Below are 22,507 nucleotides of genomic sequence, written 5' to 3' on the forward strand. Positions count from 1 at the left end.
AGGTGGGGCGTGCTGCTCCAGCTCCTGCGGGTCTCTGGGCCCCTCGGGCTCTGCTGCAGGCTGCCTCCGCCTTCCCCGCGGGGCTCCCTTTGCTCTCACCTTGGGGAGTTTGTAAGAGCGGCCAGGCCAGAGGACAGGCCCTGCCCAGGGAGGAGACTGCCACTTGCACCAGGACTTCCTGCTGGGCCCTGCAGACCCTGCGTGTGTCTCCCGGAGACGTCCTCCCTGAGTGCTTGTCCCACAAACCAAGCCTCGCTTTTCTCCGTCTTCTGGACCTGCCCGTGAGGCGCTCCCAGCTGCTGGCGTAGAGGGTGCAGCTGGCCTCTCTCGGCCCTTCTGTGGACCCCAGAGCCTGGAGCGGGGCTTCAGCCCAGCCCCCGGCGGGGCTCCTCCCGGGTGCCATCCTTTGTCCTCCAGCCCAGTGTACCAGTAGGTGGGGCGAGTCTCGGGCCCCTCGGGTGACCATAGGCCCTGATCTGCTCTGCCCAAGCCCAGCTGTTGCCAGCTCTCCGGGGAGGCTGAAGGTGGTTTGGGATTCCACAGGAAAGTTCGGAAGAGAAGCTGCAGCTCTAGCCGTGGGCCTGGAGTCGCCGTCCTTCGGGCAGGCTGAGTGTCCCTCTGTGTGCCATGAAGCTTCTTGTCATGGACACCCTGCAGGGCAGATCCAGGCCCCTCTGTGGAGGGAGACCTTGCACAGAGATGGTTAAAATGGAATGGAGACAGACATCAGAGAGAGAGGCCGTCCTGCTCAGGGCCCGGGGGCTGCTGCCGCAAGCCCCTCGCTGTGCTGAGAGCCGCATGGCGGTGATGGGGACCCAGAGGTCCCTCTGGCTCTTCTTTAGTGGTAGTGGCCAGGTCCCTGCTTCCTGGGGCTGGGCAAGGGTGACAAGACTGCATCTGCCAGGTGGGGCTCTGGGTTCTCTGACGTCACCTTTCACCGCGTGAGTGTGCCATTCCTGTCCCCTGGTTCCCTGGAGATTTAGAGACAAAAACCTCCCCATGTGCTTCTCTTCAGTACAGCCTTGGGGTGATTCCCATGGACCCCAGCTCCCGGGGCAGGAGGGAGTTTTGCTTGCCTGGGCCGCCACGCCTGGCGGCAACATCTCTCTCCTGGGGTAGCCCAGCCTTGGCTACCAAGGTCTCAAGAGCCAGGGCTCGCCCCTTGTGCTTGGGGACAGAGACTGCTTGCGGGGTAAGGACTGTGGCCCCCAGAGCCTTCTGTGGGCGGGGCTCCGAGGGAGCAGGTGGGGCACACTCTGGAGCTGGCCACTGACCCTGCGTGCCTGCCCGCTCCCCCCGCGCGGCCTCCTTGGTGCGGTCCAACATCACCGGGCAAGCTGAGACCTGCCCCGGTGCTGATGCATAGTCATGAGGAATAAAGGGGTGGGCCGTGGTTTTGTTGTTGGATGCAGCAGTTGACAGAACTAAGGGAGATGGGAACAGCCAACATGCCAACAAACGGCCCACATGTTCCGGAGCATCCCTGGCTCCTGCCTCCCTAGCCACGGTCCCCCCTGCCCAGCGGCCGCTGTTCTGCCCCTTCCCTCCCTGGCCACCCAGACCCATGCCTCGCCCCGTGGCACACCGGCTCCCCAGCGTGTGCAGTTTCGCGAGCGCTGACCATGCTGTACGTCGGTGACCCCATGAGGCACCTCACCACGGTAGGTGTGAGAGACGCCCATCACTGGTGCGTCGGGAGCTGGCTCCGTCCTCTGGGGGGGCGCGGGCAGGTTTTGCCATGGTGCAGGTTCAGAGGGGTCTTCTTGTGCTATCTTCCGGGTCGGGTGCCTGCTGCCAGTTGGGGTGACCAGAAGCAGGAAGAGAGGCATTGAGGGGGCTGGAGGCAGGACCTGGGCTGGAGGTGGACAGACTTGGGAGCCGCCTGTCCGTCCTGAGGCGGCTCTGAGAGTCAGTGGCCACTGGCTGGGCAGAGGCTGGGCCAGTCTGACCAAGGCAAGCTCCCTCAGGTTTGGGGCTTGTGTCTCTGCTCTGGGCTGTCCCTGCCACCAGGGGCTCAGCATGCTTGGAGGTCACCTTGCTGCCAGCCTTGGTGTGAAGCTGTCCCCCCACCCTGAGCCCAGGCCCAAGGGCATCCTCACCTGGGATGAGGATGTTTATTTGAGCAGGAGTTGTTTCTCCTGGGCGTGGGCTGCTCTCCGTGTGGGCGTGGGCTCAGAGGCCAGGACCTGCCTTGTGTAGCCGAGGCTTCCTACTGCCCCCTCAGGCTGGGGTGCTGGCCGGGCAGAGGGAGAGAAGGGACTGCAGCCTGTTCTTGGCCCCCAGGTCTGAGCCCCGGGGGCTGGGCCCTGGGGACCTGGGCTCATTTCCAGACGTGCCTGGTCCCTAGGCTCAGGCAGGCTCCAGGCTGCTAATTGAGCAGGCAGAGGGCTGGGTACAGCTGCTCCACGCAGAGGCCGTTTCCCCTCAGGGAAGCCCAGGGAGTGGGGCTGCTGGTACAAGCGCCAAGTGGGAGACCAGCATCGGGCAGAGTCGGCGGGCGTTGGACTGAGTGCATGTGTCCTCAGGTCTGCTGGCCCAGGACAGGAGCTGTTGGTGCAGAATCACACAGATCTGGGGTCAGGGAGTCTAGAGAGCCGCTCCTCCAGACGGTGTGGCCAGAGCTGCGTGTGGACGTGTCCGTGTGTCTGTGTAAGCGTGCACGCCAGCGGACGCCTGCGGTTCAGATGTACGTGCATGTAAGCGTGGCACGGCAGTGCGTGTGGCTGTGTGAGTGCGTGCCAGGCATGGACCTGGTGCATGTGCAGGCGAGAACGCAGGTGTGTTGCCGGGGTGTGCGTGTGCCTGTGCTGTAGGTGTGTTGGGTGTGTGGCGCATGTGCAGGTGTGCTTGTGTGACTCGGCATGTGGGTCACATTGCGTAGTGACAGTGGTTGTGCATTGTGTCAGGGGTGTGTGTGCCTGTGGTTGTGTCCCCCAACAAGAGTGGCAGTGTGTGTGTGTGTGTGGCCTGTTGCTCAGAAAGCGAAAGTCGGCCTGGCCTGGGCAATGGCTCCATGCACTTGGATCTGGAGGCCCCTGGCTTCTGCATGCCCGGCCCCCACTTTGTATCTGAACCCAGTGAGGAGGGGGTGTCCCCTAGCCCTCTGCCACCCACCTGCACGTTTTGTTGGAAACAGCCCCCGGGGGTAGCGTCATTCTGACTGCAGACAGTGCAGCTGGCCCTGGCTGGCCAGCTGATAAGCCTAGGGACTCGGTGCCCCCTTTTCCCTCTGATGGAGTGGGCATTGCCCTGTGGGGAGGATGGCACCGAGGCTGAGCGGTTGCACGGCGTCTTTCCTGGCAGGTGGTGGGAGGTAGAGACCCGCTGTCCTGGGTCACGAGCCCCTCTGGGAGCCACTGGCATCCACCTGCTGCCGCCCCCTGCCCTGGGGTCCAGCAGTGGCCACCTGCATGCTCTGCTTCTTCGAGGCTGAGGACAGCTGTGGCTTGCTCCTTCATGCACGCCTCATTCTGCAGCGAGGGTCCATGGAGCACGTCTGACACACAGGCCAAGTGCCAAGGGCAGGGCCAGCAGAGCCCAGAACCACTATGGGCCCTGACTGCCCCACCCCTAGGGGTGCGGGGCTCAGCAGGGTCATCCTAATCTGGGCGGGAGACTCTGTTTCCATTTCTGTGTCGGAGAGAGTATGTATGACCTGTCCCACTGTGTGAAGGACCACACTGGGAAACCGTTCTGCCCACGTGTGTTACACCAGATGAACCAGTAGGACTGGAGTGGGGACTTCACCCCAGCCGTCAGCCTTTGTCATCGTGGTCCATGGGCAATGGCCACACAGGAGCCCCCAGCAAGTTTGCCTTGGGAAGAAGTGACTTGCAGGCTGCTGTTGGAGTCCTGGCTGGATGTCCTGCCCAGGGCAGCCCAGCGTGGCTGGGCTCGGATGTGGGCTCTGTCTCTGGTGCCCGCTGGCTGTGTCACTGGTGACCTTTGCTGAGTGTTTCCTGAGTGACGTGCTCAACCCGAAGCCTGCTCTGCTGGTGCTGAGCCCTGGGGTGACTGTGGTGGCCAGCTGCGTGTGTCTGGGTGCAGGTGCAGAGGAGCCCTGCTCGCAGGGCCTTCCTCCCACTGCCTCTGCTGCTCTGGGTTTGCTCTCTGCCTTCCTATCTGGCATGAGGACTGGAGAGTCCCTGGTGGCTCTGGCCAAGTGATACCACACCCTGAGTCTGCAGCTCCTTACTGCTGACCTCACTCACTGGCCCCTGGGCAGGGGGCCTGTGGGATGGGGCTGGGCCCCCCAGGTATGGTGGGTGCTGAGCCCTGTGCACAGTGCAGGACAGAGCTCAGTGCTGTGCATGTGGGTTCCTACACAAGATGAGCAACGGAGACACTGTAGCAGGCTCTGTCCCCAGTGCCTGGGACTCTCCACTTCTTCCCAGATTCCCGGTTCACCGGCCACCCTCGCTGACCCCGCCTGGGCTTCAGCATCCTGATAGATGGGGTGGCTCAGGGAACCCCGGCTCTTCTGCACCTTCTGTGTTTCTGCTGCAGAATGATCACCGTGGCCGCCTTGAGCCAGCAGGGCCTGACTCCTTCCGCTCTCAGCCCTCGGGCACAGGGGTGTCCGTAGTGTGAATGTCAGGTCCCCGTGGCGGGGAGCACAGCGTGAGATCTGCGATGTGTGTGGGAGAGGGCGTCCCCCGGCTCCTATGGAACGCACAGCCTCTGGGCAGGCCCCAGGGACGGTCCAGCTGGGAAAGCTACCCAGGGCAACAAGAATAGTTAAGAGGCACCTGTTGTGTGCAAGGGACTGTGCAGCAGAGGAGGTTCCAGAAGGACCAGGCGCAGTGTGAGAACAGACCACAGGAGGGCAGGGCCGAAGCGGGCACCCTGGCTGGCAGGGTGGGTGCAGGCGAGGGATGTGGACACCTCGTGTGGGGCCAGCAGGACGAGCTGGCAGGCAGGACAGAGTGTGGGTGACCCCGAGGACTGAGATGGCAAAGCAGGGGACCTGAGCCTCACCTGACTGCTGCCTGTGCCGCACCCCGGGCCACCACAAACGGACAGGTGGGAGAGGACAGGCAGTGTGGGGCTTCTGAAGCCGATGAGCTACCTGGGAAGTGAGCACCCTGTGGCTGGTGCAGGGGCACTGGAAGAAGGAGTGGCCTGGGACAGCGAGTGAAGGGAACTGCAGAGGGGGGCAGGAGAGGACTGCAGGAGAAGCTCGAGGTTTCACCTGCAGCCCTGCCGTGGTGGCTGGAAGGGCTCGGGGGGAGGTGGGCATGGAGCCTGGGCCTCACCGGCTGCAGGAGACACTCAGATGTGGGTGCTCCGTGGGCAGGAGGGTGTGGAGATGACTGTGGGGAGTCCTGGACATGGGTGGCTGGTGGGGGCTGCGTGGAGCCGCTGGGAGGGAAGCAGGTGGGAGCAGAGCTGTGGGAGGGGACAGGGAGGGGCGGCCCCCGAGCCAGGAGAGGGTGTCACCGAGACCCAGGACAAGGGGCTGCTGGGGCAGTGCTGAGAGGGGGGCGCAGCCAGGTCAGCAGAGGGCAGTGGGCCACAGGGAGATGGCTGGGACCCTGCTGGGCCTGATCCAGCCCTGAGCCCCGGCCCAGGTGCAGGGCACACTCGGTCCTGCCACCCGCGGCCGGTGCAGTTTCTGGCCCCCATGGGGACCTGAACTCCCTGAACCCACACTGGGCTTGTCTTCCACACAGGCAGCCTTGCCTGGTCTCAGCCAGCAGGAAGTCCAGAGCAGATCTGACCCCCACATTTCTCTTACGCAGCCACCAGATAGTCCCAGGCCACACACTGCCCACCCCCAGATCAGACACCAGAGCGGGGACTTGGCCATCGCCGTCTGTCCTCAATTCCAGGGCTCACAGGACCTGGTCCGCGTCTGTCCACAGACCCGAGGGTGGCTCTCACTCCAAGCACCTGTCTGCCTGTCCCCAGCAGTCCAGCTGTATCTGCCATCGGCTCTTTCCCCGGCCACAGGCCCTGATGCCCGGCCTGGGGACCACCAGAGGTCATCTCCAGTTCCTGTGGCAGGGTGCTTCCTGTGGCCACAGCTTTGCGTCCCAGAGCCCTGCCCTGCCTGCACACCTGCCCCTGCCTCTTGCCTGCAGGCTTCTCCTTGCCCAGGGGCACTTTACCATGGAGCTACACCCAGTCCTTTTCCTTTTTATTTTGAGACAGGGTTTTGTTCAGTTGTTGAGGCTGGTCTCAAACTCATGATTCTTCTGCCTCAGCCTCCTGAGTTGCTGGGATGACAGACATGTGCCTCGGTGTTCCCTCACCCCTGTGCCCCTGCTGACTTGCTCACTGCCTCCATGCAGGACGCCAGGAGCTCTGGCCGCCTCTGCCTCCTGCCTGTGGGAAGGCCCCGGGGCTGGGTCGATGACACAAAGGACCTGGGAAGGGGGTGGCCTGAGTCCCAGTGCCCGGGTAGGAGCCCCTCTACTCCAGGGCTCATTAGCTGCGGCGCACGCACGGAGAGCTGGGCTGGGAGGACCCATGTCTCTGACTCGGGCCTCTGTCCTCAGCCTCCATGGCCCATCCTGGCTCCTGGGCTGCCTGCTCCTCCTCTTTGGTTCCTGGCCTAGAGGTCACCTTCCCACTGCAGTCCATTGCTGGTGGCCCACCTGAGGTTGCCTCCCCTTGCTGGGCCCTGCCTGGCATAGTTCGCCTTCCCAGTTCAGCCGCTCATTCCAGGTACCCACTGACCTGAGCCTGGGAGGGGCCGCCTGGGCGTGTTCAGCTGGTGCAGGCAGGACCTGAAGGAGGAACAGACAGGCGAATAGGGCAGGGGGCATGCGCTGACCCAGGGAGTGGGGGACAGAGGGAGAGGGGCCAGCAGCAGCCACGCCTCCCATGGCCCACCTTCCCGGAAGCCCACCTGTGCCCAGGGTGAAGGGCTGGTGTCTATGTGGTTAGAGAGAGTCCCACAGGACACCTGCCCATCATGGGCAGTGCTGCAGAGCCTGGGGTGGGGTGCAGCCTGGAGTCCCCACGGAGACTTAGTGCGATGCTCCGGGCCCAGGCTGGCCGCGCAGGTGGAGACAGGGTGGGGCGGTGGCCTGGGTCTTGGGGTGGGTCCTGCAGACACTCACCCAGCGGCCGGGCGGACTTCTGGGGACATGTTGCGGGCGCGAGGTGTGGGAAGTTCCACGTGGTCTTCACAGGGCTGGGTCGGTCCTGCTGGCGGAGGGCAGGGGTGCTGTGCGCATGCTTTCAGGGAGCAGCCGTTCCCCCCAAGCACAAGCCGCGTCTTGTTGGCATTTCCATCCGTTTAATCACAGGCTCTGGAGAGACTGTGGGAAACACCGGCGGGATGGAGGTCTCTCCGAGAGGGATGGCTTGTCTCCTGCGGGGCCAGGCTGGTGTCAGTCACTCACCCCGGGGTGAGGCTGGGCCCAGGTTCAGACATGCCCACGGAGAAGAGCAGGGAGCCTGAAGAGTGCGCTCCTCCTGAAAGAACCCTCTGCGGCCTGGGCCTGGCGCTCCATGAGCAGGGGCGCGGACTCCCCATCCCTCTGGTGTGGGGTCAGAGCAGAGCCAGCCCCGGTGGCAGGGAGGCCCAACGAGGGCAGTCTCCGGGCAGACCCTTCAGGCCAGAGCCCTGTCCAGCTGCTGCCTCTGAAACACTGTCTGGGCCCCCCTGCCCCACGCCATGGCTGAAGGTGGATGAACTGACTCGGTGCCATGGGCTGCTGCCCCAGGTGTGGGGCAGAACCAGCCAGGGAGCTGCACGCTAGAGGCCAGTGAGGAGCGGACAGAGCCAGGGTGGGGGCTTGTGCCAGGACATGGCATTGGGGCCTGTGACTGGTCCCTGAAGGACCAGCTTAGTGTCCAGGGCTACAGCAGGTCCTTCCTCACTCCAACCCAGGTTTTGCACAGGGACGGGAACACACATGCAGGCCATGGTAAAACCGGGGCTCAGACCCACGTCTCCCGATCTCCACCTGGGGTGGGCACTTGCCCACCAGAGGGAAGGTGCCTGCTGGGTAACGGAGGACAGATCTGTGCCCTCTGGTCTCAACTCAGCGGCCTCCCAGGAGGCAGGGCACAGGGCAGGCAGAGGGAGCTGGGAGGCCAGGCTGGTTTGCAGGTGGAAGGCCACTGGGTGAGAAGGGAGCGAGGTGGGACGCGCACGGGGACCCTTCAGGAGAGAGGGAGGGGGAGGAAGGGGTGGGGTGCAGGGAAGGGAGGGGAGTCTGGGACTGCTCACCGCCTCCTGGGGAGGTTGCGAGGGGTGGGGATTTGTGAGGTGGCTTTGGGGCTCTCTGCGTCCTTGCGAGGGCTTTGGAAATGTTCTCCCTCTGCTCCTTCGGGAGCCTGGGGAACAGGAAGGAAACTGACAGCAAAGCCGCTGCACAGCCTCCCTTTCTAGGGGCCCAGGGCTCCCTGATGTGATCCTCATGGGCTTGACAGGTTGCAATGGAGAAGAGCTGGGGACCCGGTGGGCTGTCGGGAAGCAGCCGTCGGCCCAGATGTGGCTTGGGAGTGCAGCTTGTATTGTGGAGAGAAGATGCTGAAGGGTGTGAGGTCCTGCGCACAGTAGCCAAGCGGTCCAGGGCCCTTGCCGGGGGTTTCAAATCCAGGAATGAACTTGACTTTTAGTTCCTTCTGTCTGCAGAGACCTTAAAGCTTCTGCAGGGAGATCCCCTCTCAGAAACGCACCTGCTCTGCCAGGGCCTGTGCCCTCCTGTGATGGGCAGGGAGGGCACGGGAGCCTACTGTGTGCCATGCATTGGACCCAGGGCCTTGCACAAGCGAGGCAACTACTCTGCCACTGAGCCACACTCAGCCCTTTTTATTTTGTTTGGAGACAGGATCTTGCTAAGTTGCTGAGGCTGGCCTGGAACTCAGGATTCTCCTGCCTCGGCCCCCTAGTAGCTGGGATGACAGGTGCGTACCACTGCACCTGGCTGCTCTCAGGTCTTTACTTATATTGATTTACGCCACTATCACAGAAGTCCTAGATAAGGGGCACTACCCCATCTCAGCTGGACGCAACCAAGGCAGAGAGGTCAAGTGAAGACCCAGCGTCTGGTGGAGGGACAGGATATGACTGTGCATATGTGTGTGCTGCCCGAGAAGCAGGACAGGAACCCCAGGAGTCCTGGGAGGACTGGACAGCATGGGGACCTTGGGACCATGGGATGGGCTTGGTCCACAGCAGATTGTAAATGGGCACATCTTGGGGGAGGCCCGAGGGAACTGAGGGAGGTGCTCGCTCCTGCTTGCAGCGTTCCGCAGGAGGGCCCGACCCTGGGGACCCTCTGAGCCTCAGGCTGTGGTTGCGGGAACATCTTCAGCACTGCTGTGACCTTGTCCACTAGAGGCTCCCGAAGGGCAGGCAGGTGGCACTGCTGCATGCTTTCTGGGTCTATGTGGGAGTCTCAGGGTCTGTTTCATTCCACAAGTGCTGCTGAGCACTAGTTCCTTGCCAGGTGCCAGCAGTGCCAGGATGCACTGGGGAGCAGAGGGGCCCACCCTGCCTGAGAAGCCACCTCCCAGGGGTCTGTTCTTGAGATGGCCTGCTCACCCCCGGGAGCCCTGCTCTGCACATAGCTACGGTCCCGAGTGAGGAGGGCCACCCAGGCCTGCCCCTCCGCAGAACTGCCCAGTTTAGCTGACAAAGGGTGGGTGAATCCAGCATCGGAGCTTCAGGCTCCCCGCAACTCCCCTCTGCTCCCAGGCAGGCCAGGCCAGGGGGCAGGAGGGACCCTTGGCTGCCCTCCTGGAGTTCCCCATTCCTGTGTGGCTCTGCTCCCCGCTCTCCTCCGTAGGGCAACCTCAGAGACACAGGGGGTCAAAGGAGATGAGGTCCGGGAACCCGAGAGTGGCCAAGGAGAGACAGCTTCCCCCATTTTGACGGGCCCAGTGCAGAGGGGAGACCCCCAGGCTGGGGCTGAGGAATTTGCTGGGAAAAGACTGACCTGCTTGGCAGAAGGCAGGCTCACAGGGCTACACCACGCTGCCTGTACCCTAAGGGCCAGGCCTGAGCCCCAGGCCCCACCGGCCTCCTCCTCCTTGGAGAAGGCAGAGAGCTCAGGGTGCCTATTTGTGGAGCAAACAGATGAGGAGCCTGAGAAGCCGCATGGGGTGCTGCTGGTCCTGCAGAGGCCTAAGGGGCCCCTGGGAGGTCCCGTCCTCTCTAGATGGGACCTGTGGAAGACATCCTGGGTCCCCGCTTTCCCTAAGCCCTCACAGAGTTCTTATCCCCTATCCCAGGCACTGGGGTCCCCAGCCAGGCCTGGTGCATCAGTGGCCTACGCGCTGCAGGGAAGGCCACCAGCTGCTGCCTGGCTCCTGCTGGCTCCTCGCGGCCTGCCTGGGTCTCACCCAGGAGCCCTGTGAGCACATGTAGGCACATGCGGGCGCCGCCGGCTGGGCATGTCCTAATTAGCCCACTATCCTGGGAGTTCTTATTGAAAGCAAAACAAACCAAAAAAGCCCTGGTTTTGCCCGGGTTCCGCCCCACTGCCAAGAGTGTCTCGCCTGGGTTTCTGGGGCCTTTGGTTCTGGGGGACCTCTGGGCTTCTGTGACGGCCGGGTTGGGCCTCCCTGGCGAGGCTTCTGTTTCGGAGCTTGCCTAGAGTCAGGAGGGCCCAGGCTGAACTCCGAGCATGCAGGACATGCAGGCAGTTTGAGAAGGGTCTCTGGGGACACCTGGATCAGGGAAGGAAGGGCCACCAGGAGGTGGGCCAGGAGGAGGAGGCCACCTCCACCTCCTAATCAGGGGGTCTCTGCCACCCAGTGGGGACACAGTAGGCACAGTGGCCAGGCAGGGTGAGTGTGCCGGGGTGTCCCTTTGGTCATATTGACTGGAGACTGGACAGTCTGGTCTACTGGGCCAGCCCAGTGCTCCTGGGAGTTGGGGTTTCAGAGGCCCCTGACAACGAAGCGTCACGGAGCCTGGGGGTCTGCAGATCAGAAAGGCTGCAGAGAGGCTCTGCTGAGGAGGCCGTCTGGGCTCCCGCTGACGACAGTGCGATGGCCCGGGCTTGCCGTGGGCCAGAGGACGCTTCCTCAGTCTTGCAGAGCTCCGCCTGGCGGGCCTCCTGCTGGAAGGCCTGGTTCCCTCCCGCGAGCTGCTCAGCGGAGATCCTATCAGCGCCTCTCCCCTTGGTTCAGTGACTAATTCCTTGGCGCTGTCCTCAGATCATGAAAGAATGTGGGCAAGTTAAAATATGAACCTCGTTGTCATGGGTCTGCACGGGCTTCTGGCCCTGCTGGCCCAGGGTGTCCTAGCATCAGGGATGACAGGGCGTGAGAGCCCACCCTCACCTGCAGAGTGACCTGCAGGGAGGCTGGGCTGGGCCCCTCTCTCAGGGAGCTCCCAGTGCAGGAGGGAGGAAGCCCAGCACCCAGCTAGCAGGGAAGACCCTTCCCAGAGGGCCAAGCTGGGGTGGAAGAGGCCGGCTCAAGTCCTGCTCCAGGGCGAGCTCTCCTGGCCCATCCCGTGGAGATGCCCAGCATCGCCAGCTTAGTGCACCTCTGCCACCTCATTGCTTGCTCGCTCATTCTTCTACAAAAGGAGAATGGATCCTTCACTGCTCCAGCAAACCTGAGAGGACAGTCCTCCTGTGCCAAGCAGCAGAGACAGCCTGCTCTGCACTGGGCACGAACGCTTTCCCCACCTCTGTTCCCTGAACAGTGCAGAGTAACTTCTGTTGGCACAGAATTCACATCGTTAGTCTTAATTCTCGGGGCTGGGGAGATAGCTCAGTTGGTAGAGTGCTTGCCTTGTAAGCACAAGGCCCTGGGTTCAATCCCCAGCACCCAAAAAAAAAAAAAAAAAAAAAAAAAAAAAACTAGTCTTACTTCTCTAGAGAAGATGGAAAGCCTACAGTGTGTGCACAGGTTCTGTGCAACATCAGGCCATGTGGGTAAGGAGTCAAGCACATACAGGTGGTGTTTAGCGTCCATGGAGTCCTGGGCCCAGGCCCCGCATGCAAAGGATGACCACCAGATGTAAGCCCAGGTGTACCTGTGCAGTTACTAGTGCCACGCTCAAAGGTGGATGTGATTTAATAATTTATTTACCTAAACTAGGATTGTTTCTGTGTGTAAATGTGGAATTCTGGATGGGGTGTCTGACTTTCCATGGCACAGAGTCTTGGAAATTGGGGCAGGTTTACACCTGCAGCTCAGCAGGATTCATCCTGGCCATTCCACATGCTGTGTCGGGTGGACCTTCTAGACAATGTGGGTCCTCTTGGCTCCCAGTCTGGTAGGGGACACACAAGCAACACCTTCCAGAGTGAGATGGGAGAGGACCGGGGGATGGGGGCCTTTCCAGCTGGTGTTGCCAGGCCTGGCCATTTGGAGCAATGACCTCTGAGCTGAGGATTACCAACATGCCTTCTCGGAGTGCATGTGAAGCTGGAGTCAGTCACCCTCGGTGGTACTGGCGAGGTGGGCAGGGTCTGTCCTGAGGGGACACTGTCCCATCAATGGCGGGGCCCCCAGGACTATGGCCCAAGTCCTGCAGGCTGTTCCATATGCTGGCAGGTTTGGCCAGAGCCTTGTGCCAAGACCTTCCCAGGAGAGCCCTGTGTGGCCACCTTTAAGGACAGGGTGTGGGTTGGACCAGGCGGTTGGGTGACAGCTGGCCATCTTGGAGCTGGAGCACCCAAGGAAAGCCCCTACCTTGCTTTATGGTGTTGCTGAAAGCGTGACCTGCCCCTGTCCCCTCCCAGCCCCTCTCTCATCCCCTGACCACCTTCTTCCTCCTTCCACAGAGCTCTCCCTTCTCCCGACTGCCTGGGATATTTCCAAGAGATGCAAGGCTGCCCCTGTGTGCAGGACTTGGGACAAAACCCAGGACTGACAGGGGCCCTGGGGGCCAAGGGCTTTAGTCATGGACTCCTGAGGACATGGGCCTCCTGTGCAGGCTGCGCTGGAGGGGCTTTGAGTCATTGAGCCCAACCCTCCTTGGAGAGGTGGACTGAGGTGCCCGGTGGACCCCCATGCCAGGCCCCGCTGGGAGACTCAGGAGCCCTGGACGGGCCCACACCCACCCATTGTCCAGGAACATGTTTTTTCCCCAGTTTGGAGGAGGCAGGATGGTGGGAAGGGAGGCCTTTGGGGATGTTCCAAGGCCTCTCTGAAGAGAGGTACAGAGATAAGGGGACCCCCACTGGATCCCCCTTCACAGTCTCCACCATCTTTGTGTTCTTAAGCTCCCCTGCCTGGGCTGCTGGGTCCCCCAGGGCAAGTCACTTCTGCCCTCCAGGCCCCAACCTCCTGCCTGTAACGGGCCGGTGGATAGGACCGCATGAGTGTGTACCAGTGACCCGGGTCAAGGGAAAGAGCATCTAAGCCACTGCTGCCAGGACCCAATCTGGCCAGCAAGGCCATTCAGTATTATCCTCCCAAACCTGCCTCCTGCTTGAAGCCCTGCACTTGGAAAGGCCTTCCTGGGCCTGGCCTCCAGGAGGTCTGCTCTGGATGGAGACACCCGGGACTCTTCAGTTCCTGGGGGAGGCTGGTCCATCCTGAGGCCCCAGGACCCCACTGAGTGTTGTTCAGCACACACGCAGTCCATGTTCCTCAGGTGGGTGGTCCTGGGGAGGAGCTGGTCTGCAGGAGGCCCTGGGGGTGGGGTTGCTGCCCCCCACTTGGAGGCTCCTCTGACCATTCTGGTGGAGATGAGGTCGCCTAGCTTACAGAAACCAGTGGACGTGGCTACTGGGGTCTCTGAGGACCAAAGGGAATATCGGCTCAGCCCCTGACATGCATCCCCCACCTAGATGGCTGGACCTAGGGCCACATCTGGCCCCAGGGCCTCGGCAGCCCTTGCTCCAGAGGGGTGCTCAGTTCTGCCTGCCACGCCTGGCTCTCAGGGGCCAGGGCTTCCTCGAGCTGAGAGTGGGGGCCCGGTGAGTGCGTCTGGACCCCAGGTTGCCCCTGCGGAGAACAGCGGAGCATCGGGAGCAGGGAGCCCCCACCCCATCAGCTCCACTCCGAGCTGCAAAGCCCCATCCCTCCTCACTGGTGGCTGGGTGGATCCCCAGGAACCCTGGCACTCAGGGAGGCGGATGGAGAGGGGCGGGCGAGGTGAATATGTCAGTTTATCCCAACACAAGTAGTGGCCTGTTGGGGAGGGGTGGGGGCCCGAGGAAATATTTGGGATGACTGGAACCGGCTGGCCCTTTAAGGCTCCTGTAACAAGACACCTCCCGATGGGACAGGAGGACGGCTGGGGCTTCCACCCCAGCCGACGGTGTTTCTCCCCTCCCTCCTCCCCCTTCCCGCGCCAGGCCCAGTTCAATTTGCTCAGCAGCACCATGGAGCAGATGAGCAGCCGCGCGGCCCCGGCCAGCCCCTACACCCCGGAGCACACCGCCAGCGTGCCCACCCACTCGCCCTACGCACAGCCCAGCTCCACCTTTGACGCCATGTCCCCGGCGCCCGTCATCCCCTCCAACACCGACTACCCCGGCCCCCACCACTTCGAGGTCACCTTCCAGCAGTCAAGCACAGCCAAGTCAGCCACCTGGACGGTGAGTGGCCCCTGCTTCCAGCGGGCTAGGGATGGGGAGGCCTGCTCGGGGCACCTCAGAAGGGCCGAGCATGCCGGCTGTCCACACGGGTTCCCACCTGGCCCAAGCCGGGAGGAGCATCAGGCAGGAGGCGGGTCTCTGGGCTGGGCAGTCCATGTGTGCCCACCCCTCGGACGCTGGCCAGAGTCAGCCAGCCTCCCCCAGGGCCCCAGAGGGGTTAGACGTGGTCCTTCCAGGAGGGGCAGGGGCAGGAGCAGGCCTGTCTCACCAAGGCCATCTGGCCCACTCAGGCAGGGGCTCCGCTGCGAGGGTCATCCGAGTCCACAGAGATGCCTCCTTGGGCAGCGTGGCCCTCTGCTGGCTGTGGCTTAGGACTGTGCCCCGTCTCCTCTGGAATGTCATCTCAGAGCACTGGCATGGGACAGGGAGGTTGAGGTGAGAACAGGGTGCTGAGGGCTGGGGGCCACGCGCCGGGCCCCTGGGAAGAGTCTGGCCTTGTGCTTTTTGCCAACCTTGGTAGCCTCCTGAGTCCACTCTGCTGCCAGCCTATGCTGATGCTTTGCCCTGTGACCCAGAAGATGGAATCTGTTCTCCTTCCCATTTTACAGCCAAGGAAGTTGAGGCAGGAGCTGTGCAGATAGTGAGCGGGCTCTGGGCGAGAGCCCCAGACGGTGTTTCTAACCACTGGAGCTGGAGAGCAGAGTGGAGGCCAAGGTGGCCTGGTCAGGCTCTGCAGGTTGCTGGGGACACGGCTCTGGGGATGGGTTCCTCCCACAGTGGCTCCCCCAGCTGCTGGTCCATCACTGAGTGGAGGCTCCGCCCCAGCTCCTGTGGCTCCAGTGGACCACAGGACCGAGGCACCTGTCCAGGGCTCCTAGCCCCATCCAGCCAGTGACTGCAGACCCCAGCCTCGCGCCTGTCTCCTGTCTGCAGGTTGTTGCTGTACCTGACCAGGGCCAAACGGAATCCTGGCAGGGTGTGCCACGGAGCAGAGCAGGGCTTCTCTGCGGCTCCACCAGAGCCACCACTGTGGCGACAGGGTCCTCGTGCCCGGTGCCCCTGGATGAGGTTGTCCCATGGCGGCTGTGCTGCCAAAGATCTCTCTGTTCCCCAAAAGGCTCCTCACCGGCTTGGAGGTCCAGCTGGGTGACCTGAGCTGGTGAGGAGAGCCAGAGACACTGGCACCGCACACCTCTAGCCCAAGAATCTTACTGCCACCTGCCTCTGAGTCCAGAGTCAGGTGAGTCCGCGTCACTCCTCTCCCCCTGGGTGGCTGTCCCCATTCCTCCTAAGTGGCACTGTCGTCCGTCTGAGTTGCTGGTGGCTTCTGGAGAAGGATCCCTTGGGTTCTCCCGGTGGCAGGCGGGTCTCCCTGACCTCTCTTTGCTTGAGGATGCAGTGGGGTCTCCACACGCCCTGGGGGCTCAGAGCACCTCTGAGGGTCCGAGCTGCTCCTCAGGAGGCGCGGGAGCTGCTGCCTCTGCTGGCTGCCCGGCCTGAGGCTCTGCAATCCTCTGCCAGGGTTCAACGGACATTTGGTTTGGTCCCACTGCCCTGCCCTAAGTGTCCCAATGGGGTGGTCTTTTGGCCATTGGGGCAGCCCTGGCTGGCCAGCCACAGGGGTTGGGCAAGGTGTGACCTCCAAGCCGGCCCCCATGTGGTGCCCAGCATCAGAGCCAAGCCAGAGCAAGGATGCTGCCGTCTGTGCTCGGGCCCCACCAGCCCTCCCTGTGCGGCGGGTGGAGGTGGGACCAACATTGATAATGAGATTTTGGCACCTTGGCTCTCTGGGAAAAGACCCCCCGAGAGCTTTTTCCCTTGCCCAGGGAGGGGTGGGCAGGCACTGCGTTCAGCTCTCCGGGGCCCAGCTGTGTGGGCGATGCCCAGACTTGCTGCTCTGGACTCAGCACCACGCGGTGCTCGGCCCCTGCCACGCTGCTGGCTGGTAACTGATAGATAATTCATATTTTTCTCAAGTACAATTCCGCATTGACTGCTGCCCTTGTTCCTCTCCCAGATCAGCAAAAACACCCTCGCTGGCCCCAGGTGGCCACAGCTGTTAACGTGGTCCTTGGCCTCTATTGTGCTGGAACTGCGATGGGCTTCTGGGCTCCGGGGTCCACGACCCCGTTGGCTCCCCTCAGACCTCGGCTCTGCTCCTGCACCACCGGGTCTTCAGCCCTTGGCTCAGAGGCTTGCGTGTCTGCGCACAGACGTGGGCAGCCCACATGCTGGGCACACTGCACACGTGTACCTGGTAGCACACACATGTGCATACATGCATGGCACGCACAGGCAGGCCTCTGGTTGCTGCCCCGGATCCTCACAACCCCGTGCCCCTCGCCAGGAGGCAGATCAAGCAGCTGGAGAAGGCTTAGTGTTCGGCCATGAGACTGTGGCCAGTGACAGGGACCAGCGACGGGTGAGGATGGCTTGGCTGGCCATCACTGTAAGTGGGACGGGTGGAGCTGGGACACCTGCCACTGTCCAGGTCCCCTCCCAGGTCTGCTTGTGACCTCCTGCCGCTTCACCTCTCTGCTGCCCCATCTCCTGCAGAGAAGGGACAAATGAGCAGGTCCATCAGGCTTCTTAGAACAGGCCTGGCACCCGGGGCACCAGCAGGGTTTCCGAGCTGTCCTTTTCTGAGCTGTCCTGGCCAATGCTTGTTCCATCTCAGCACCCGTTTGGGATTTGGGGAGAGAGAAACTGGGAAAGGCCACAGTTGTGGCCCAGGGCCTGGTGCCCAGTGGGCACTGATGCTCAGTGGACAGGTGGACAGGTGGGGCTGGGCCGAGGATGAGGCGAGCGGTTCCTCTTGTCCCGGTTTCATGCCCTTGCTGGACATGGTGGGGGTCGGGACATGGGCAGTGGGCCCTGTGTCCACTCCTATTCTAGGAATGGCCCAATTAGTTGGCAGTGTTGTGGACAGCTGGCCCCAGGGGTCACCCGAGTAGAGGAAGAACAGGCCTGCTGACCGCCACCCATCAGAGCAGGCCGACAGGATGGGTGTCTGAAAGCCGTCCAGTGAGCTTGATGCTTCCCTCCCGGCTCCGCCTTGCCAGGCAGGTGTCTGCCTTGGTGTTTGGGAGGTTTAGGGATGGGCTCTGTCAAGAAGGCCCATGTGGGTGGACACCCGGCCCCACAAGGCGTCTGTGGGCACCTGGGGGCAGCTACAGCCTTAGAGGCAGCTGCAGGAGGCTGGTAGGGAAGGCACGCATGGGGGGAGTGCGCAGGTGGGAGCATCCTGAGGAACCAGTGGCCTGGACATGGCCCTGAATAACCCCAGCCGCCCTCAGACTGTGTGTGTGTGTGTGGGGGGGGGTCAGGGTTGCAGGATGGGGGGCAAGCAGATCCGTGTGGCATGAGATCCCCCACCATCCAGACCCCCGCCTGGGGGAGCTTGTGGAAGGCGGGTGGGAAGCACAAAGCCTGAGGAGGGATTCCTGGGGAGAACGAGGCTGAGTCAACACTAATGGATTCAGAGAAAACTTTCCAGCCCCTCGGAGGTTTGCAAGCCAGAGAAGAATAGCAGAGGTGTCCCAACACGACTGTGGTATCAATTGCGTTATCCTAAAAGTTTATGGAATGCATAAGTGGAATTAATACTTTTACTGGCACCAGGAGCAATTATGTGTGTTTGAAGCCAAGGGAAGAGTCCTAACAGTGTTTATTGTGGAGATGAAATGTGGATTATTGGGGGAAACAAGAGCACTTAGGGAGGGATCCCAGCGATTGCTCTTATTGTGCAGCAGGGCTCTGCCCACGCCGAAGCACCCGGCTCTGGCGCTGGCCAGGGTCAGTGCCCCGTCTCCTGGCCTGAGGTGGGGTCATCTAGTCTCTCTCTGGCAGCCAGAAGAACCCTGGGTCCTAAAGGTCACAGAACTTGCCTTGAAGGCCATGAGTGAGGCCAGAGAAGTTCAGCTTGGAGGACTTGGCCTGGCTGCAGCCTGGACACAAGCAGCCTGGTCCTGGGAGCTGAGAGTGCTCTCCAGCCAGAGGGGCCCCACCTCGCTACACCAGGACTCTTGTAAGGGCCGGGAAGCAGGGGCCCTTGGAAGATAGGCTTCTGTCCAGTGGGCTTAGGGATGTGGAGGACCAGGACCCACTTTAGTGAAGAAAGGTCCATTCTCAAAGCCTCGTTTCCAAAGCTGTGGTCACTGTGTGGATCTGGGTTCTGACTCAGTGCTGACCGTGCCACTGCAGGGCTGCTACGCCCTGGTCCCATGGCCTGGGGAAGCAGGCACTTCTCTCCTGCCTCACGGAGGAAGAACTCAGGCTCCCAAAGGGCAGGCCAGGACAGGTCAGCTGGACCCTGCAGCCCGACCTCAGGAGCCTCTCTGGGCACACCCAGACCGCCATCCTGTCCTGCAGTCCCACCTCGGTGCAGCTCTGTGGGGGAGACTGGGACGCACAAGACTCTCTGACCGACAGGACAGAGGTTCTGGCCCCTCAGGGGTCCCCCGCTTGGCCCTGGGAAGCGTAGACTATGCCCCCGGGAGCTCCTCTCACGGCAAAGGTAGAGGCCTACTGTAAGCCTGAGATGCATTTTGTTTTAATCAGCAAATGCAAAGTCCTCTAGAATCTTTATAATTGGGATGCTCTGGGGTTGACCAGCCTCCAAGGTGAGGAGTCAGACCAGCTGGGCCTGCAGACAGTCCTCCTGACCTCTCCCAGTGCTGTCCCGTGGGCTGGGTCCTTCCACTGCACCCCAATTCCACCAGCCTGCCTCACGGGTGGAGAGCCCCGTGGGGAGGCTGCCACAGGACTCCCCTGAACCTGATGCTGAGGCTGGGCTGGGGCTTGCCGGCCCGGGCCTGGACCGTGGGGCTCAGGAAGGTGAACGAGGGCTGGAGTCTCTCCAGGCTGCTGCGCTCCTGCCCCTTCTGGGTCAAGACAGGGCTGTGGGGGAAGTCACTTTGGGATCCCGTCAAGTCGCACTGGGAAGCTACGCTCAAGCTGTGTGGATGGGTGACACCAGAGTCCACTGGCCCTGGTCCCTGGCCCTGCCCACCCTGGGGGAGGGCATTCTGTCCCTTTCCCAAGGAGACAGTGGCAGGGACTGCAGCATGGCCAAGTGAGGACACCACCTCCCTGGCAGAGGCAGGTGTTCAGGAAGCTGAGGGCAGTGCGCTGCCTCCGAGGGCAAAGGAGCCCTTGGAGAAGTTGCCAGCGCTCTGGGTGAAGGCCAAGGTGAGAGGCTTCTTGAGGAATCCCCTCAGGCCTAACGCCCAGGGTCATGTGGCTTGCCCACCCTAGCTGTACCGCCGTGGCCCCTGCCACCACCCCCTTCATCCCAGGTCCTGTGCAGGGTGGGGTCCCGTCGGAGCCCCTTGGGTCTTGGGGAGGGCGAAGGAGGTGGTGCTGACATGGAGGCCACCTCCATTTTTGAGACCTGGCTTTGGGATCAGAGTTCAGTGCCAGAACACTCCTTCCCTGAGGGCCACACTCAATATGTAAGAGGTTCGGTGAAGACTTCGATTTCAACCAGCTGTGGCCGTAACAATGGAAATAGGCACGTGTGTGCCCCGTCTGCCTCCTGCCCTCCTGGTCTCTGGCTGTCTCTAGCTGGTGCCAATTCCAGACCCAGGGCCATCCCAGGAAGCCACAGTGCCCTGAGGGAAGGAGCTGGCCACCCATGCCCCTACATCAGACCAAGACCACTGTCCAGAATGGTGGTAGCTGGAGGCCCCTGGATTTTCCTGTGAGAAAAAGGCATCTGCTGACCCCAGGGCATCCTTCTGGGTCCAGTCGGCCAGGCCAGGCCTGCTCAGAAGGCTGCGGCAGCTCCTGTCTCGTCCAAGTCCCAGGCCAGGGTGGGGGTGCAAGTAGCATGTTCTTCCCCGTGATGAGCAGAGCAGACTGTTGGCCAGTCTCCCTACTGGGCCTGTGCCGGGCAGTGCTGTGGCCTGAGGATGGGCCAGCCTGGGACTGCCCACTGCAGGTGGCCTCCTCCAGCTGGCCAGACAGATGGGATGGGCTCTCTGCTGGCCACATCAGGAACCAAGTGGGTGGGGAGGGTTGCCTGAGGGTGGACCCAGCTGGGGAGACAGGTGGAGCATGGCCTTTGGACAGCCTGTGCATGTCCTCAGGACACTGCCCAGCTACCCGCTCCATCCAGGGTCTCCAGATGGGATTCTGGGTCTTAGAGTAAGACCAGGTGGGGGCAGAGGGAGGGTGGTGGTCCTCATTGGCACCTTGTGGGATGATCCCAGCAGATCCTGACAAGGCCCTCTGTGGCAAGGACTGTATCAATGCAGAGCCCAACGGTCCCTGCTGACCGGCTCCTGGGAGCCCCACCACAGATGTTAAGGGAGACGCCCTCTGCAGCAGGACCAGGGCGGGCTGGCCCCCACCTGCCAGCCACTTGCCCCTCAGGATGTAAGGCAGCCCAGAGCGTGTGTCACACCCGGCAGCCACGTCCTGCTTTGTTCCCTGTCTACGTTACATGGAACTCAGGTGTCTGAGGCCAGGCTTGTGGGACCTGATCTCAGTTCCCAGGACCCATCAAACCTGGCAGTCACCAGGGGCCGGGGGTGTGGCTTGGAGGTCTTACAATGGAGAAAGGACCCAAACTCAGCTTCTAGGACTGCTAGGGCTCCAAGAGCCGTGGTACACCCCTCCCCACCAGCCAGGAGGCCATCAGTGGGTGGCAGCAGGGCAAGGACTCAGTCCCCAGGGCTGCCACCACTTCAGCCACCCACCACAAGCACAGCTGTCGCCCCAGGGCCTCAGGTTCAAGCACCTGCTCAAGTGGCTCACAGGACTCAGGGAAGCACGGTGGTGGCTTGTCCTGGTTTGTCGCAAAGGATGCAGGTGAAGAGATGCCTAGCTCAGGTGTGGGGAAGGGTACGTAGCTTCCCTGCCCTGCTTGGGCACCACCCTCTGGACCTCCAGGAGTGACAGGGGAAGCGGTCTAAACCTGCCCTTGGGGGTCTGGTGGAGTCTGTGCTAGGCAGGCATGACTGGCTGCTGCACAGCCTCCACCCTCCTCCCTCCTGGATTGGGGTGGGGCTGCAGGCCCCAGCGTTTTGACCCTTCCCCAATCTTTCTTTGACCAGCCCCCATGCAGCTACCTAGTGGCCACCAGTGATCAGTCAGTCCATTATCGTTCAAAAGGACCCCACCACTTCAGAGCGGCTGGGGAGTTAGGGATGAGGACCAGAGAAGTATTTCGCAATAGTGTAAGGTCACACAGCCCTGGCCTCGGTGCTGATCTCCGTGCCTTAGCTGGCGGCTTTTGGAAGCAAAACTCTGGTTGCTACAACCAGCTGGAGGACGTGAGGGTGAGAGTGGAACCTGGAGCCCGTTGAGGGGCAGCACTGTCCCCTGGCTCTCCCCAGATCACAGACCTCTGCTCTCCTCTGGGCTGGTCCTGGTTTGCCTTTGGTCAAGCTTCTGGCATTGGCCTCAAGTCCTGAGCAGCTGCCCACGTGCACAGGGGACAAAGCACCAACCCTGCTCTCACTCAGCACCTGCCTGCACCCCTCCCTGCTCATGCTAACTCAGGACAGAAGTCACATCTGCCTCGGCAGCCATGCCTGGCATGAGGGGCGGGGCAGGCCCAAGCCCTGCTATAGCACCCATGGCTCCCCCGCCCCGCTGAAGCACTCAAGGTCTCCCAGGCCTCGGGGTCCTCCATGTGGCCCCTGCACGCTGTCTGGGACCTGTCACCAGGTCAAGGTGGGGCAGGCTGCCCAGATCCTAAGGGATATTCCCGCTCGCCCCAGGCCCATCCCTGCCCAGGAGGCTTTCTTGCCCCAGCCACAGGAGTCGACTGGACGGTGATCAAGGCTGCCTATGCCTGCTTCCTGGCTATCCCCCTATTTGCCCTGGCCAACAGCTCAGCAGTCCCTTCCATCGTGCCCTTTGCTGGGCAGGGTGTGGCCTATGCCCTCCCTGGAGCCCCAGCTGCGAGTGTTCCCAGCACGTCCCACCTGAGAGCGACTCCAGGGTGTTCTGAAACAGGATGTGGGGTCAGCACATGGACCCCCAGGATGATGGCTGCCCAGGGCAGGGCCAGCTCTCCTGCCCTGCTG

General features: G+C 62.2%; 1 protein-coding gene across 6 annotated transcripts in view; it reads left to right on the top strand.

Moving 5' to 3' along the window:
* TP73 (tumor protein p73) overlaps positions 1-22,507 on the top strand; it is a 52,787-nt gene that overhangs the window by 15,984 nt on the left and 14,296 nt on the right. For 3 of the 6 annotated variants that reach the window (XM_079101018.1, XM_079101019.1, XM_079101020.1), the window contains exon 4: positions 14,229-14,471. The exons of 1 other annotated variant lie outside the window; for it this stretch is intronic. In XM_079101018.1, coding sequence (XP_078957144.1) covers positions 14,229-14,471 — 243 coding nt within the window. Of the gene's footprint in view, positions 1-1,396; positions 1,662-14,228; positions 14,472-22,507 lie in introns of those variants that run through there. 2 more of the 6 variants (XM_079101021.1, XM_079101023.1) reach the window with 1 other exon arrangement.

The sequence above is a fragment of the Sciurus vulgaris genome, assembly GCF_902686455.1.
Source record: "Sciurus vulgaris genome assembly, chromosome: 1".
NCBI lineage: Eukaryota > Metazoa > Chordata > Mammalia > Rodentia > Sciuridae > Sciurus > Sciurus vulgaris.